Genomic DNA, 19260 nt, shown 5'->3' on the forward strand with positions numbered 1-19260 from the left:
GTTAATCTGGAGAATAGGGATGTAGGGTTCATCTGGGAATAGGGATGTAGGGTTAATCTGGAGAATATGGATCTAGGGTTCATCTGGAGAATAGGGATGTAGGGTTAATCTGGAGAATAGGGATGTAGAGTTAATCTGGAGAATAGGGATCTAGGGTCAATCTGGAGAATAGGGATGTAGGGTTAATCTGGAGAATAGGGATGTAGAGTTAATCTGGAGAATAGGGATCTAGAGTTCATCTGGAGAATAGGGATGTAGGGTTAATCTGGAGAATAGGGATGTAGAGTTAATCTGGAGAATAGGGATCTAGGGTCAATCTGGAGAATAGGGATGTAGGGTTAATCTGGAGAATAGGGATGTAGGGTTTAATCTGGAGAATAGGGATGTAGGGTTAATCTGGAGAATAGGGGTGTAGGGTTAATCTGGAGAATAGGGATGTAGGGTTAATCTGGAGAATATGGATCTAGGGTTCATCTGGAGAATAGGGATGTAGGGTTAATCTGGAGAATAGGGATGTAGAGTTAATCTGGAGAATAGGGATCTAGGGTCAATCTGGAGAATAGGGATGTAGGGTTAATCTGGAGAATAGGGATGTAGGGTTAATCTGGAGAATAGGGATGTAGGGTTCATCTGGAGAATAGGGATGTAGGGTTCATCTGGAGAATAGGGATGTAGGGTTAATCTGGAGAATAGGGATGTAGGGTTAATATGGAGAATATGGATCTTGAGAAATCTGGGTATGGTCGAGAAGAGCGCACATGGAAAGTGGGAGAGAGATAATGTATCATAAGGGATGAACTCTGATATGAAATGCACGACTCATATATCCTGAAAAATATTATAATTGTTATATTTCTGACTCAGATCTACTTCAGAGAGAGAGAGAGGAGGGTGGGGAGAGGGCGAGAGAGAGAGAGACTAAAATCATTTGGTCTAGTTTTCATTGATTGAAATGTGAACAGAAGGCTATCTGCACTTTGTTTGAGCGTGTTACTCTTGTTAAAGAGGGCAGCAGGGTAGCCTAGTGGTTTGAGCATTGGGCTAGTAACCGAAAGGTTGCAAGATCTAATCCCTGACATAACACGGTAAAAATCTGTCATTCTGCCTCTGAGCAAAGCAGTTAACCCACTGTTCCTAGGCCTTCATTGTAAATAAGAACTTGTTCTTAACTGACTTGCCTCGTTAAATGAAGGTAACTTTGTGCTTGCTATGTTGTTTTGCTCACCTATATATTTGGTAAAATTGGCAAAGCAGGAAGAATGTGGACATGATGATGGCTATAGCTCTACAAATATGACTTATTTGTTTATTTATATAGACCTAACCGAACTTGTGTTTTTTAGTACTACATTCAGATAGATTAATGCATTGTTGGTTTTCGAACATGAAAGAAAGGCATTTTACTGCGCAACGTAACATTACATTTTGAAACATCATAAAGCAACCTCCGGTGTCAACCGGAAGCTTAGTATTTAGCGTATTAGGCCAGTAACCGAGAGCCTGCTAGTTCGAATCCCCGAGCTGACAAGGCACTTAACGCTAATTGGGTTTTATAATGACATGCCACGACCCCACTCTAAGGGGGCGTTGGGATATGCCAAAAACACATATCACATGAAAAGGGACAAATTTAAGCGCCATGAATCTCCAAATCATTGAATAATTTATTAATCTAATTCTGCACCCACTGGTGTGTAGCCAGTTCTAAATGATGTTTGTTCTTGTAGGCCTATGCAAAAAACAATCAAATAAGTATTGTCCAATGTTGACCATATGCCTATTTAACCCATGTTGTCAATAAAGTCTCTCACTAAAAAGTGTCTTGTGAAATGATTACAGCAGAGGAAGTTGAGAAGACATTTATACTTTCTGACAGACTCCAGATGCCAGAGACGCGTTTAAATCTCTACCACCCTTTATATCTGACTGTGCGCTACGCGTAAAAATGAATATGGGAGAAGCAGCCAATGACATGCCTTTGTTTGAACCAAGGAGCGACTCCGGTGGTCAGATTATCCGTCCGTAACTGTAAATCCCCTCCCCCGCCAGCGAGTTAGGCTGTTCGTTCAGCAAGCCCATCCTGGACAGCTCCTCTTGCCTAAACATAATACGTAGGAGGAGGAGAGGCTCGGACATGGATCTAGGTAGACTCAGCACTGGCCCGTCTGATAGAGAGCGGAATTGTTTTTAAATGTGAAAAAAAAAAACGAGAGGCCTTAGAGAAAACAAAGCGAAGGAAATACCCATCCCGGCACAAAACATTAAATAGATCAATGGACTGAATGAGGGCTGAATGAAGACTGCTTATAACGCCTATCGATGCCTGGCCAAGGATCTGGATGCCTACGCCATGAACCCAGAGATGACAATGGACAGCATTGGCAATCTGCATGGCGGACTGAGCCATGACCAGGACTTGATGAACAGCCACAGCCCCCATCACAATAGGAACGCGGGGGCTTCTCTGCGGTTACATCAGGATCTGGCTGCTGCATCGTCGCGGTCCGCCATGGTGTCCAGCATGGCAACGATTCTGGACGGAGCCGGAGAGTACCGACCAGAATTATCGCACCCGCTCCATCACGCTATGAGCATGCCGTGTGATACATCCCCACCGGGAATGGGTATGAACGGCACATACACCACGTTAACTCCACTTCAACCGTTACCCCCCATTTCAACCGTTTCGGACAAATTCCACCATCCGCATCACCATCACCACCACCACCACCAGCGTCTCTCTGGGAACGTAAGCGGGAGTTTCACGCTGATGCGGGACGAGAGGGGTTTACCAGCAATGAACAACCTCTACAGTCACTATCATAAGGACATGACCGGGATGGGTCAGAGTTTATCCCCCCTGGCCAGCAGCCCTCTTGGCAATGGCTTGGGTTCTCTTCATAACACACAGCAAAACCTCCATAACTATGGCACTCATGGGCACGACAAGATGCTAAGCTCAAACTTCGATGCCCACACTGCCATGCTGGCCAGGGGGGATCAACACCTCTCACGAGGCCTCGGTGGCCCCACGGCAGGTATGATGCCGCATTTGAACGGGATGCACCACACCGGGCACCCGGGCCACTCTCAATCCCACGGGCCTGTGTTGGCTTCCAACCGGGACAGACCGCCCTCCTCCTCGGGACAACAAGGTAACAACTCGGGGCAGCTTGAAGAGATCAATACCAAAGAAGTGGCACAAAGGATCACAGCCGAACTGAAGAGGTATAGCATCCCCCAGGCTATATTCGCTCAGAGGGTGCTGTGTCGCTCGCAAGGCACCCTTTCAGACCTCTTAAGGAACCCCAAACCTTGGAGTAAACTTAAATCTGGAAGGGAGACCTTTCGAAGGATGTGGAAGTGGCTGCAGGAACCCGAGTTTCAGAGGATGTCAGCCCTACGGCTTGCAGGTAAGACAAGGTATCCTCAATACAACCGACCCGTCTCTGCTGCTGTTTGCTGCCTGCCTGCCTGCCTCTGCTTGTAGTCAGGCTATAGCCCTGCAATAAAACACAGTTCAGTATCTATCTATCTATCTATCTATCTATCTATCTATCTATCTATCTATCTATCTATCCCTCTCACTGCAGAGTAGACTAGATCAATTACATTTATTTCAAATTACAGTAGTAGTATTGTTATTAGTGATCCATAATAACGATCGATCAAAAAATCAAATCAAAATCAAATCAAATCTCGATATCAATGACAAGGTCAAATGATTTCTCTCTCGAATATTATTTATCCATGTAATAATAGGCTATTTATGGTATTGATATTCTAGCGTATAGGCCTACATTTTTGGGGGGGGGCGATTCTCTTTTAGTGATGATCAAGTTCTTCTGGTGAAATGTCATGTGTGGCTTTATTTTAATGTTGATATTAAATTATTATAAGCAGATAGATTGGACACCCATTTTAAAAAAAATGTGCAGCATTGAAAACAGCACCAGCACCTAATTTCAAAATCCCCTGACAAATATAATAACTATACACAATTTTGCCGTTTGCTTTTATGTGGGAGGCCTTTCAATTCTTTACACACACACACACACACACACACACATATATATATATATATATATATATATATATATATATATATATATATATATATATATATATATATTATATATGTGTGTGTGTGTGTGTGTATATATATATATATATATATGTGTATCATATATATACAATTGTATTTGTATTGAATAGACATATTTACACCTGGAGTAGGCAGGCTATTAATGCAGCCTAAGGAATATTGTGCAAATACATTGCAATGACTTTTTCTGTGCGTGTTCCCTCATTGAGGAGAGAGGGAGAGAAAGAGACAGACATACAGACTGACAGAGAATGCTGTTGATTGTGATGAGATTTTTCCAATCAAAGCCTGGGACGCGTTGAAAACCGGGTAAATACATGCATAGGTAGCCTGATAGTAAGGCTGGTGCCCCCTCTAGCGAGAACACGTAGAACGACGAGACGGGTTTTCTTTTGTTCCGTCAAAAGCGAACAAATGTACCCTCTCTATAGTTGATTCCCTTTCAGAATTGATTGTGGATTCCATTTACTGAGGGTTCTCGTTTTCTTTTACTTCACTGTTCTCACAATCGTCCAAAAAAAATGTATGTTTAAATACACTATACATTCAATTAATACACTAGTCATTTTAAGCAAACAAATATTGCCTATTAGTAAAAGGCAGTTTATTTTTCACCGATGAATAAGTCAATATGGGCTATCCTAAATGTAAACTATTACAGGCGTATAGGCTGAAGTAAATATAGTGTGGAAAGTTGCCTGTTTTGACTAAATCGAGGGGATGTTGCCTGATGGAGAGGAGGTTTGGAAAGGAAGACCAGACCAGCTGCGAATAGTGGATCAATATTTCAAATTCTGCGCATTTTCTAAAAGGGTATGATCAAAATTGCAGCCTGCTAAAAACACTGTAAGACCAAAACAACTACACCATTAGATGTCATGTATAGATACAATAGGCCTAACGTCGTGTAGTGATCAGAAGAACAATAATGCCATATGACGAGTCTATAAGTCAATGACTAATACTGTACGGATGGAAAGATATTAGGTTGCTCCACATCATAATCTGTCACATATTTTCCTTCCATAATCAGTTAAATGCCATGACTTCATGCAGCGAACGTTGAAGGCCTTTTTAATATTCACATCAGTTAATGGAGCGATTGTAAACCCAATTGACACCATGAAAACATCACCAAATATAGCCTATACCATTGGTAGTCTAAATGATAGGGGAAAGGCTTTGCAGACTTCCCTTCTTCCCCGCAGCAGCATCATTCGTTTACAGAAGGCGGTAACTCTGCGGCCAGGCAGCTCAGGGCTTTGGGGGAAGGTATTATGTGATCGGCTCGGTGCGAGGCAGCAGCCAGGGAATTGAAAAGAAGAACAGAAGCTGCAGAGCGCGCGGCTCAATGAATTATTGATATAAATCTCGGCGTGACCCACAGCTCGAGCACAAAACGTCACCTTGTCGTGGGTTAACCAGTTAGGCAAAACGTGGAGCAGGGCGCGAGGCTTTTGTTCGCTGTTCGTTCTGCAGATTCAGCGGGTGTAATAGAAAAATTACGTCTATAAATATCACGGATTGAAAATGATAAATCATAAGATTATGTTTAAAAAAAAATGTGGTTGTAAATGCAATTTGATCTGTAAATACGTCATGTTTTTCTCTCCAATTAGTCCGTTTATGTGAAGTAGGCCTACATAAATATAGGTTTATAGATATATTAATAGTCAATCAATACTCCATAGGTCTTTAGGCAATAACCACCGTTGCAGTAGCTGTTGGTCATAGGCCTATAGCCTACTAATTATTTGATACAACAGCTTCTAGGCAGAGAATAGAACGGGTGCCCTTTCTCTGCCTGGTTTCAGCGGGGAAAATGGCCTTGTCACAGCTTTATTAGTTGTAGTCAAATCAAACGTGACACTTAACTCAAACGTATTCCACCGGCACTCACACTGCTGCATGTAATCAGGCTGTCCTGGTCCTGGCTGACATCTCCATGTGCCTGCCACGGACCCGACAACATTCCCGGTTACAGCTAGCCCAGCCGACATCATTGATATGCGGTTTACAGTCCAGCTGAAATAACTTGACAAAATAAATAAATCACACAGGACAAGCGTCATGATAGAATTCTGGACGGTTGAGGTTGAACAGGTAGACGTTATTACGCCTATTTATAATTAACAAACGAGTGGAATTATATGCAAAATAAACGAATTAATAGGCCTATAAACAAATAAGAAACCAAAATTGGATAATAAATGCACCCTTAACTATAGACGATCGAAAGAAATAAAACCTAGGCCTATATTGCTTTTATTTCGAAAATAAAATTATGAAAATCTTTTTAAATTAACAATGGTGTTTGTCATGTCGAAATTATGGCGATTTAGGGAGAAATATCTTTAACACTATAATCATTCCTACATAGAAAAAATACACTCCAATACCTCTACCTCTTTTGTGAAATTAAAACCATATAGGCCGAAAGTATTTTTCACAATATTCCTCTGGCGTCACTGTGAAATTAGACCCAAACTAAAATAGGCCAGTGGAAAAAGCAAATATTCTATATCACATTTGAAATGAAATTACGTTGCAGGAAAATCATGTTCATGTGATGTACTTGGGCACAGTAAAAAAAAACGGTGGGGGGGGGGGGAACATGACTAACGAAAACAAACAGGACATGTTGTTTATTGTCGATCCTGCCTTTCTTTCACTTGTGCAATTGTCATTTTTTTCAAACAAATATGTTAGGCAGTATGGATGTGGATCGATGGCGATAATCTCCACAAGATTAAAAGGGCATTAATGCTGGCAACAATAACATAAACGCGTGGACCCAGTTCGCATTGATCTGTTGAACCCGATACCGAGCTGTTCCAGTAAAGCTGATGACGCAGGCGGAGTTTTACCTTCTTCCCAGCACTGGAGCTACAGTATCTCTACTGCCCTCTCTCTCTCACAACACCCACATCAACCGCCTCAGACCAAAGACTGCACCTGTCTGTTGGTTTGACAGTTTAGTTTGAGAAAAACTGAACTGAAACGTGTCTGAGATTATTATTTATTGCAGCCTTAAAATTAAATGTTTTATATGTGATTTTTTTCCCTGGTATTTCAGGCATACGTTAAGAGTGGCAGTGGTATTCTAGTTTTGGCTTAACTGTCAGTTAGCCTTGATGTTTGTAGGAGAGCACTCATCCAGAAATTATTGATCAATTAAAATTCAACATGATCATGTGCTTTATTGATTAAGATTTTTTTAAATCTACCTTGAAGAATGAAGTATGCAGTGCATAAGTGTACAACCTTAGTCTAAAATTGATAATATTATTTTTTTCATTCATCAATCTAAACACAATAGCCCAAAATGACAAAGCGAAAACAAGTTTTTACAGATTTTTGCAAATGTATTAAAAATAAAAACAGAAATACCTTATTTACATAAGTATTCAAATCCTTTGCTATGAGACTCGAAATTGAGCTCAGGTGCATCCTGTTTCCATTGATCATCCTTGAGATGTTTCTACAACTTGATTGGAGTCCACCGGTGGTAAATTCAATTGACCGGACATGATTTGGATAGGCACACACCTGTCTATATAAGGTCCCACAGTTGACAGTGCATGTCAGAGCAAAATGAGGTTGAAAGGAATTGTCCGTACTCTGAGACAGAATTGTGTCGAGGCACAGATCAGGGGAAGGGAACCAAAAAATGTCTGCAGCATTGAAGGTCCCCAAGAACACAGTGGAAGAAGTTTGGAACCACCAAGACTGTTCCTAGAGCTGACCGCCCGGCCAAACTGACCAATCGGGGGAGAAGGGCCTTGGTCAGGGAGGTAACCATGATCCCGATGGTCACTCTGACAGAGCTCTAGAGTTCCTCTGGGGAGATGGTAGAACCTTCCAGAAGGACAACCATCTCTGCAGCACTCCACTAATCAGGCCTTTATGATAGAGTGGCAGACAGACGCCACTCCTCAGTAAAAGGCACATGACAGCCCATTTGGAGTTTGCCAAAAGGCACCTAAAGGACTCTCAGACCATGAGAAACAAGATTCTCTGGTCTGATGGAACCAAGATTGAACACTTTGGCCTGAATGCCAAGCATCACGTCTGGAGGAAACCTGGCCTCATCCCTACGGTGAAGCGTAGCAGTATCATGCTGTGGAGATGTTGGAGACGAGTCAGGATCGAGGGAAAGATTAACGGAGCAAAGTACAGAGAGATCCTTGATCAAAACCTGCTCCAAAGCGCTCAGGACCTCAGACTGAGGTGAAGGTTCACCTTCCAACTGGACAAGGACCCTAAGCACACAGCCCAGACAATGCAGGAGTGGCTTCAGTACAAGTCTCTGAATGTCCTTGAGTGGCCTAGCCAGAGCCTGGACTTGAACCCGATTGAACATCTCTGGAGAGACCTGAAACTAGCTGTGCAGCGATGCTCCCCATCCAATCTGACAGAGCTTGAGAGGATCTGCAGAGAAGAATGGGAGAAACTCCCCAAGTACAGGTGTGCCAAGTTTGTAGCATCATACCCAAGAAGACTCTAGGCTGTAATTGCTGCCAAAGGTGTTTCAACAAATTACTGAGTAAAGGGTCTGAATACTTATGTAAAATGTGTATTTCATATTTTTGCAAACATTTAAAAAAAAAAACTTTGTCATTATGTGTGGTTGTGTGCAGATTGACGAAGGGAAAAAGTGAATTTAATCCATTTTAGAATAAGGCTGTAACGTAACAAAATGTGGAAAAAGTCAAAGGGTCTGAATACTTTCCGAAAGGCACAACGTATGGTTTCTATCTCATGTACACTGAAGTGGTATCCTAATAATGGGTATTTTAAATGGGAAGAAGAACGGCAGTATGTAAATCAGTGTGTATTAATCCTAATGTTGTAGTAGGCTAAACATACAGCGGATAGAGAACAGATCACCACACCAAGCCTTTTCCCTGTGTGCCTCCTCCCTTACAGGTACCAGTAGAGAACACGCCATGATTGGGTCAAATGGAATGCACTGTCAGACACTGACAACATTGTGCACAGGGACCCAAAACTATGGTATGTCAAAAAACTAAACAAAAAAGACTAACATGTAGTAATGTTCAACAGATAGAAATATACCTAGTGTGATGTGTAGTTGGGAGATGTGTATTTAGAGGGAAATCCTTTTAACCTTAATGGATTGAGATTGGATTAATATTAGACTGGGTATATTCAGTATTGGATTAAATGTGATATTGGATTTGAGAAATCCAATTGTGGATAATAGTCTTTAATATGTGGTTTAAAGCCATTTAAAGTTAAAGTAGGCCTACTTATGCTAATAGTAAGTAACATTGTGATGAAAACACACTATTAGCCCAGACATTTACCAGTTTAAAATGATGAGAGGTTGTTTAGAAAAGTATATATATATATATATTTGCATTTTGGTTACATTGTCAGGAGGTAGGTTGAATTGTGCATGTGTTCTATGACAGTCCTACATTATGCAGTGAGATGATGAATTCACCTGGCTTTGTGACAGTCCTACATTATCCAGTGAGATGAAGAATTCACCTGGCTTTGTGACAGTCCTACATTATCCAGTGAGATGATGAGTTCACCTGGCTTTATGACAGTCCTACATTATCCAGTGAGATGATGAGTTCACCTGGCTTTGTGACAGTCCTACATTATCCAGTGAGATGATGAGTTCACCTGGCTTTGTGACAGTCCTACATTATCCAGTGAGATGATGAGTTTACCTGGCTTTATGACAGTCCTACATTATCCAGTGAGATGATGAATTCACCTGGCTTTGTGACAGTCCTACATTATCCAGTGAGATGATGAATTCACCTGGCTTTGTGACAGTCCTACATTATCCAGTGAGATGATGAGTTCACCTGGCTTTGTGACAGTCCTACATTATCCAGTGAGATGATGAGTTCACCTGGCTTTGTGACAGTCCTACATTATCCAGTGAGATGATGAGTTCACCTGGCTTTGTGACAGTCCTACATTATCTAGTGAGATGATGAATTCACCTGGCTTTGTGACAGTCCTACATTATCCAGTGAGATGATGAAATCACCTGGCTTTGTGACAGTCCTACATTATCCAGTGAGATGATGAGCTCACCTGGCTTTGTGACAGTCCTACATTATCCAGTGAGATGATGAGTTCACCTGGCTTTGTGACAGTCCGAACATTATCCAGTGAGATGATGAGTTCACCTGGCTTTGTGACAGTCCTACATTATCCAGTGAGATGATGAGTTCACCTGGCTTTGTGACAGTCCGAACATTATCCAGTGAGATGATGAATTCACCTGGCTTTGTGACAGTCCTACATTATCCAGTGAGATGATGAATTCCCCTGGCTTTGTGACAGTCTTACATTATCCAGTGAGATGATGAGTTCACCTGGCTTTGTGACAGTTCTACATTATCCAGTGAGATGATGAGTTCACCTGGCTTTATGACAGTCCTACATTATCCAGTGAGATGATGAGTTCACCTGGCTTTGTGACAGTCCTACATTATCCAGTGAGATGATGAGTTCACCTGGCTTTATGACAGTCCTACATTATCCAGTGAGATGATGAGTTCACCTGGCTTTATGACAGTCCTACATTATCCAGTGAGATGATGAATTCACCTGGCTTTGTGACAGTCCTACATTATCCAGTGAGATGATGAATTCACCTGGCTTTGTGACAGTCCTACATTATCCAGTGAGATGATGAGTTCACCTGGCTTTATGACAGTCCTACATTATCCAGTGAGATGATGAGTTCACCTGGCTTTGTGACAGTCCTACATTATCCAGTGAGATGATGAGTTCACCTGGCTTTGTGACAGTCCTACATTATCCAGTGAGATGATGAATTCAACTGGCTTTGTGACAGTTCGAACATTATCCAGTGAGATGATGAATTCACCTGGCTTTGTGACAGTCCTACATTATCCAGTGAGATGATGAGTTCACCTGGCTTTGTGACAGTCCTACATTATCCAGTGAGATGATAAGTTCACCTGGCTTTGTGACAGTCCTACATTATCCAGTGAGATGATGAGTTCACCTGGCTTTGTGACAGTCCTACACTATCCAGTGAGATGATGAGTTCACCTGGCTTTGTGACAGTCCTACATTATCCAGTGAGATGATGAGTTCACCTGGCTTTGTGACAGTCCTACATTATCCAGTGAGATGATGAGTTCACCTGGCTTTGTGACAGTCCTACATTATCCAGTGAGATGATGAGTTCACCTGGCTTTGTGACAGTCCTACATTATCCAGTGAGATGATGAATTCAACTGGCTTTGTGACAGTTCGAACATTATCCAGTGAGATGATGAATTCACCTGGCTTTGTGACAGTCCTACATTATCCAGTGACATGATGAATTCACCTGGCTTTGTGACAGTCCTACATTAGCCAGTGAGATAATGAGTTCACCTGGCTTTGAGATTCAAGATAAATTCGCCAATGTTGTAAACTACGGTATAAGGATCTGTTTTTACTGTGAAACATGTGTTCCACTATATCACAGATCTGTTTTGTGGAGAAACATGTGTTCCACTATATCACAGATCTGTTTTGTGGAGAAACATGTGTTCCACTATATCACAGATCTGTTTTGTGGAGAAACATGTGTTCCACTATATCACAGATCTGTTTTGTGGAGAAACATGTGTCCCACTATATCACAGATCTGTTTTGTGGAGAAACATGTGTTCCACTATATCACAGATCTGTTTTGCTGAGAAACATGTGTTCCACTATATCACAGATCTGTTTTGCTGAGAAACATGTGTTCCACTATATCACAGATCTGTTTTGCTGAGAAACATGTGTCACCACTATATCACAGTGTGTTTACGTCTGTTTTCCAGTCTAGATAACAGAAAGCTGAGTATGGTAGTATTTATCTTCTCTAGTTAAATCCATGATGATAGTGTTCTGCTAGTCAGGTCTGAATGGCCAAACCATCCAACAGTTACTCTCTGTTGATCTCTGTATCACCTTTTTTTTATCCTCTTCTCATCTTGATGCTGTCAACACACTGCATGTGTAAAGGGCAAGGTTTATTAACCCTGCCCTCTTCTTCAACCAAACAGAGACTCACTTACTGGGTCACATGCAGCCCCTCTCTGTCTCTAGACTAAAAGCCCTGAACCAGCACCATGCTTTTGGATATGTGAATTTTAGTAGTAATCAAACTATTCAACGTTTCAGAATCTTACTGGGTTAGTCATTTTGTTTTAGGATACATTTTGTCGGCCATATTCTACTTAAAGCAACCAAGATGATCAACAGTTTGACGACTATGTGGTTGATTAAAGCAACCAAGATGATCAACAGTTTGACTACTATGTGGTTGATTAAAGCAACCAAGATGATCAACAGTTTGACGACTATGTGGTTGATTAAAGCAACCAAGATGATCAACAGTTTGACTACTATGTGGTTGATTAAAGCAACCAAGATGATGAACAGTTTGACTACTATGTGGTTGATTAAAGCAACCAAGATGATCAACAGTTTGACTACTATGTGGTTGATTAAAGCAACCAAGATGCTGAACAGTTTGACGACTATGTGGTTGATTAAAGCAACCAAGATGATCAACAGTTTGACGACTATGTGGTTGATTAAAGCAACCAAGATGATCAACAGTTTGACTACTATGTGGTTGATTAAAGCAACCAAGATGATGAACAGTTTGACTACTATGTGGTTGATTAAAGCAACCAAGATGCTGAACAGTTTGACTACTATGTGGTTGATTAAAGCAACCAAGATGATGAACAGTTTGACTACTATGTGGTTGATTAAAGCAACCAAGATGATCAACAGTTTGACTACTATGTGATTGATTAAAGCAACCAAGATGATCAACAGTTTGACTACTATGTGGTTGATTAAAGCAACCAAGAGGATGAACAGTTTGACTACTATGTGGTTGATTAAAGCAACCAAGATGCTGAACAGTTTGACTACTATGTGGTTGATTAAAGCAACCAAGATGATGAACAGTTTGACTACTATGTGGTTGATTAAAGCAACCAAGATGCTGAACAGTTTGACTACTATGTGGATGATTAAAGCAACCAAGATGATCAACAGTTTGACGACTATGTGGTTGATTAAAGCAACCAAGATGATCAACAGTTTGACTACTATGTGGTTGATTAAAGCAACCAAGATGATGAACAGTTTGACTACTATGTGGTTGATTCCGTGCTATTTGTATCTGCAGTATCAGTTTAACTTTCTGTAATAAGGAGCATTATTAAGATTCATCAGTTGTCATAGAAAAGCACTTAACAAAAAGGGCTTGTTGGATGCATTTGTGTCTGAGCGTATCCTGGGTTGTGTGTGTGTGTGTGTGTGCGTGTGTGTGCGTGTGTGTATGTGTGTGTGTGCCTGTGTGTGCCTGTGTGTGCCTGTGTGTGTGTGTGTGTGTGTGTGTGTGTGTGTGTGTGTGTGTGTGTGTGTGTGTGTGTGTGTGTGTGTGTGTGTGTGTCCAAACCTAATGATATATACTTGGTTATAGGAAGGAACATGATTTTATTTATTTTATTTTACATCCCTCTGAGACTATTTCCTCATCAGTACAGTGACATCACTAAAAGTTGATGAGAGGGAACTGTGATTGGTTGTTTCACAGGGCTAATAAATAAGTCTGGTTGCAGACCTTTGGACGCTGGCTGGTGATGTCATCATCACTATGTGGACACTGTGATTCCTAGATAGGCTGCCAGACTCCCACCTTTATCCTGCTGATTAGAGAGAGAGAGAGGAGAAATTCTGTGTCTGTGTCAATCGGTGTGCGTGTCAGTCAGTGTGCGTGAGTGTGCGTGTGTGTGTGTAAACAATCTCACAATCTATCCTTTGTGCAGTCTCTGATAGGGATGAATGCAATGAAATTATGTCAGTTAGACTCTCAGTGCACATGTAGAGGATGACATCTCTGTCTGTTGTTAGCAGGTAGTGTCTGTCTTTTGTTAGCTGGAAGTGTCTGCTTGTCTGTTGTTAGCAGGAAGTGTCTGCCTGTCTGTTAGCCGGAAGTGTCTGTCTGCCTGTCTGTTGTTAGCCAGAAGTGTCTGCTTGTCTGTTGTTAGCAGGAAGTGTTTGCCAGTCAGTCGCATCTCTTTTTATCCGACATTATCATCTCTGAGCAGCCGCACATTAAGGACATCTGCTAGCTAGCTAGGCTGGAGAGCTAAGAGCAGCTAGCACATTAAGGACATCCGTTAGCTAGCTAGGCTGGAGAGCTAAGAGCAGCTAGCACATTAACCTCTCTGGGATAGCGGGACGCTAGCGTCCCAACAGCCTGGAAAAATGTGGAGCGCCAGATTCAAAAAAATTATATAAAATCAAACTTTATTAAATCACACATATAAGATACCAAATTAAAGCTACACTCGTTGTGAATTCAGCCAACATGTCAGATTTCAAAAAGGCTTTTCGGCGAAAGCATAAGATGCTATTATCTGATGATAGCAAAATGTCAACAAGAGAGTGTAGCATATTTCAACCATGCCGGCGCTACTCAAAACGCAGATATAAAATATAAAACATGCATTACCTTTGACGAGATTATTTTGTTGGCACTCCAATATGTCCCATAAACATCACAAATGGTCCTTTTGTTCAGTTAATTCCGTCCATATATATCCAAATTGTCCATTTATTTGGCGCCGTTGTACCAGAAAAAAAACAGCGTTCAATTTGCGCAAAGTCACGACAAAATATCTAAAAAATTACCTCTAAACTTTGCCAAAACATTTCAAAGTACTTTTGTAATACAACTTACGGTATTTGTAAACGTTAATAATCGATCAAATTGAAGACGGGTCAATCTGTTTTCAATATAGGAGATAAACAAACTCACGGTACTTTTCAAGTCTTGCGCAACAATCAAACAAAAACACCAGAAGTCACTCTACTTCCTGGTGTTTTTCTTTGTCATTGTTCAAATGAATAACCTTAATCTTTTTCCATACACTGGCGACATCCAGTGGAAGCAGTAGGAACTGCGAGTAAAGTGATTAGAATTCTGGCCTGCCTATAACAACTCATTGAACAGACAGTGACTTAAAAAAGGGTTTTGACTGCTATATAAGTTCTGTTATACTTACAGATATGATTCAAACAGTTTTAGAAACTTCAGAGTGTTTTCTATCCAAATCTACTAATAATATGCATATCTTATATTCTGGGGATGAGTAGAACGAAGTTGAAATTGGGCACGCTATTTTTCCATAAGTGAAAACTCTGCACCCTATCCTAAAGAAGTTTTAAGGACATCCGTTAGCTAGCTAGGCTGGAGAGCTAACAGCTGCAGTACATTAAGGACACCCGCTAGCTAGCTAGGCTGGAGAGCTAAGAGCAGCTAGCAGCATTATCCAATGTTTACCCACTGACTGTATCTTCATCACCCGGAATGTGTAGAACTGTGTAGAAAGAGTTGCCAGGCAAATATATATACAGTGGGGAGAACAAGTATTTGATACACTGCCGATTTTGCAGGTTTTCCTACTTACAAAGCATGTAGAGGTCTGTCATTTTTATCATAGCTACACTTCAACTGTGAGAGACTGAATCTAAAACAAAAATCCAGAAAATCACATTGTATGATTTTTAAGTAATTAATTTGCATTTTATTGCATGACATAAGTATTTGATCACCTACCAACCAGTAAGAATTCCGGCTCTCACAGGCCTGTTAATTTTTCTTTAAGAAGCCCTCCTGATCTCCACTCATTACCTGTATTAACTACACCTGTTTGAACTCGTTACCTGTATAAAAGACACCTGTCCACACACTCAATCAAACAGACTCCAACCTCTCCACAATGGCCAAGAGCTGTGTAAGGACATCAGGGATAAAATTGTAGACCTGCACAAGGCTGGGATGGGCTACAGGACAATAGGCAAGCAGCTTGGTGAGAAGGTAACAACTGTTGGCGCAATTATTAGAAAATGGAAGAAGTTCAAGATGACGGTCAATCACCCTTGGTCTGGGGCTCCATGCAATATCTCACCTCGTGGGGCATCAATGATCATGAGGAAGGTGAGGGATCAACCCAGAACTACACGGCAGGACCTGGTCAATGACCTGAAGAGAACTGGGACCACAGTCTCAAAGAAAACCATTAGTAACACACTACGCCGTCATGGATTAAAATCCTGCAGCGCACGCAAGGTCCCCCTGCTCAAGCCAGCGCATGTCCAGGCCCGTCTGAAGTTTGCCAATTGAGAATGGTGTATTGTGGGTACTATTTAATGAAGCTGCCAGTTGATAAGCTATCAAATGGTAACCCTATTCCCTATTTAAGGCACTACATTTAACCAGGGCCCATAGGACTTAGGGGCTTTGGTCAAAAGTAGTGCACTATATAGGGAATAAGGTGTTTCTCCGTTTGGCCAGCTGGTATACAGTTGATCTCAGACAAATTTAGCTTACTTTCCATTGGGTCTGGATCTTAATTGGAATGTAGTGTGAAGTAACCATTACGCACAGTGTCAATAGAATGTTCTTATTGATCTGTTTATATAGTTTTAATGGTCAATGTTGGGTCATGATGCTCATTTTGGGAGTTATTCTGAAAATGTTTTTTCTCTCTTCCTTGTAGCTTGGTAGTAAGAACCGACATGATCACAGTCGGTAATCACTTTGCTGACAAGGGCCCTCTTGATGCTGGGGTAAAATGAAACTATTTGATGTGGAAAGCAAAGTGCTCTTTCTGTTCCCCCTTTTTACATGGCCACTGCGTATCCTCTGACCACTTAAAATCCAGAGTCTCACTCGACTTGACACACAATCTAATGTCAGGCTATAAAACATGTGGTTCACACTACAGTACATAATGTAAGGCTCTAGAATGTGGTTTACACTACAGTATGTGATGTTATGCTCTAGAGGGTAGCTCTCCAGGAACAGGGTTGGAGTGAAAACCTTCAGGATGGTAGCTCTCCAGGAACAGGGTTGGAGTTAAAACCTACAGGAGGGTAGCTCTCCAGAAACAGGGTTGGAGTGAAAACATACAGGATGGTATCTCTCCAGGAACATGGTTGGAGTGAAAACCTACAGGATGGTAGCTCTCCGGGTACAGGGTTGGAGTTAAAACCTACAGGAGGGTAGCTCTCCAGGAACAGGGTTGGAGTTAAAACCTACAGGAGGGTAGCTCTCCAGGAACAGGGTTGGAGTTAAAACCTACAGGATGGTACCTCTCCAGAAACAGGGTTGGAGTGAAAACATACAGGATGGTATCTCTCCAGGAACATGGTTGGAGTGAAAACCTACAGGATGGTAGCTCTCCGGGTACAGGGTTGGAGTTAAAACCTACAGGAGGGTAGCTCTCCAGGAACAGGGTTGGAGTTAAAACCTACAGGAGGGTACCTCTCCAGGAACAGGGTTGGAGTGAAAACATACAGGATGGTGTCTCTCCAGGAACATGGTTGGAGTGAAAACCTACAGGAGGGTCGATCTCCAGGAACAGGGTTGGAGAGCCCTGCACTACAGTATGTAATGTCAGGCTCTAACACATGTGGTTTACCACTACTACAGGGCGGTAGCCATGTAGGAAGGTTACCTTCGTATTCTTGGGCACAGGGACTATGGTGGTCTGCTTTAAACATGTAGGTATTACAGACTTGGTCAGGGAGAGGTTGAAAATGTCATTGAAGACACTTACCAGTTTGTCCGCGCATGCCTGAGTACACACCCAGGTAATCTGTCTGGCCCTGCAGCCTTGCTACGGAAATCCCACAGTAGTCCAGAACAGCTGGTGCTCTCATGCATGCTTCAGTGTTGTTTGCCTCGAAGTGAGCATAAAAGGCATTTAGCTCATCTGGTAGGCTTGCGTCACTGGGCAACTCGCAGCTGGGTTTCTCTTTGTAGTCTGTAATAGTTTTCAAGCCCTGCCACATCCAACGAGAGTCCGAGCCGGTGTAGTAGGATTCAATCTTAGTCCTGTATTGACGCTTTGCATGTTTGATGGTCCGTCTGAGGGCATAACAGAATTTCTTATAAGCGTCCGGATTAGTGTCTCACTCCTTGAAAGCAGCAGCTCTAGTGTTTAGCTCAGTTTGGATGTTGCCTGTAATCCATTGCTTCTGGTTGGGATATGTACGTACAGTCCTTTAGCGTAGCATCTGCGTCATGTGACCACTTCCGTATTGCGCAAGTCCCTGGTACTTCCTGCTTTAGTTTTTGCTAGTATGCAGGAATCAGGATGATATAGTTATGGTCAGATATGCCAAATGGAGGGAGAGGGAGAGCTTTGTACGCATCTCTGTGTGTGGAGTAAAGGTGGTCTAGAGTTTTTTCCCTCTGGTTGCACGTGGCATGCTGGTAGAAATTAGGTAAAATGGATTTAAGTTTGCCTGCATTTTCTTGTTTGCTTATGGCCTTATACAGCTCGTTGAGTGCGGTCTTAGTGCCAGCATCAGTTTGTGGTGGTAAATAGACGGCTACGAATAATATAGATGAAAACTCTCTTGGTAGTGTGGTCTACAGCTTATCATGAGGTACTCTACCTCAGTGAAGCAATACCTTAGACGTTGCACACCAGCTGTCAATGACAAATAGACACACACCCGCGCCAGACGTAGCTGCTCTGTCATGCCGAAAACCCAGCCAACTCTATATTATACGTGACGTCGTTCAGCCACTACTTGATATTACAGTCCCCATTGGTAGGATAGTCTCGACCAGTTTGTTTTCCAGTGATTGGCCAATAGAACCGATGATAGTGGTGATTTACTCAATCGCCAATGAATCCTAACAAGGAACCCTGCCCTCCTCCCCCTCTGTCTTTTCTTCGAATGACGGGGATATGGGCCTGGTCTCTGGGAAGCAGTATATCCTTTGAATCGGACTCATTAAAGGAAAATGATTTGTCCAGTTCAAGGTGTCTGCTGTCCAGAAGCTCTTTTCGGCCAAAAAGAGACGATATCAACAACTTTATCTAAAAAATAAGTTACAAACAATGCGAAAAAAATAAATAAAATAGCACAGTTGGTTAAGAGCCCGTAAAATGACAGCCATCCCCTCCGGCGCCATTAATGTCTGTAATGTCAGGCTCCAAAACATGTGGTTTACACTACCATTACTTTCCAATTCTGTATTTGATATAGAGAGGATCAAGTCCTATAATTTCATGAGAGATATATTTATATAGCCCATTTAATTTTGCTGG

The 19260-nt window shown here is 41.8% G+C and overlaps 1 protein-coding gene across 4 annotated transcripts in view; it reads left to right on the forward strand.

Annotated features, from left to right (window-relative positions):
• Positions 1-2120: 2120 nt before the first annotated feature.
• Positions 2121-19260, forward strand: part of onecut2 (one cut homeobox 2) — a 49056-nt gene continuing 31916 nt past the window's right edge. The window contains exons 1-2 of one of the 4 annotated variants that reach the window (XR_008753095.1): positions 2121-3423; positions 9035-9121. Coding sequence is in view for 3 of the 4 variants with exons in the window: in XM_055865043.1 (XP_055721018.1) it covers positions 2294-3413; positions 9035-9121 (1207 nt within the window). In the remaining variant the exon portion in view is untranslated. The remainder of the gene's footprint in view (positions 3424-9034; positions 9122-19260) is intronic. The other 3 variants (XM_055865043.1, XM_055865054.1, XM_055865063.1) reach the window with 3 other exon arrangements.

The sequence above is a fragment of the Salvelinus fontinalis genome, chromosome 2 (genome assembly GCF_029448725.1).
Source record: "Salvelinus fontinalis isolate EN_2023a chromosome 2, ASM2944872v1, whole genome shotgun sequence".
Taxonomy (NCBI): Eukaryota; Metazoa; Chordata; class Actinopteri; order Salmoniformes; family Salmonidae; genus Salvelinus; species Salvelinus fontinalis.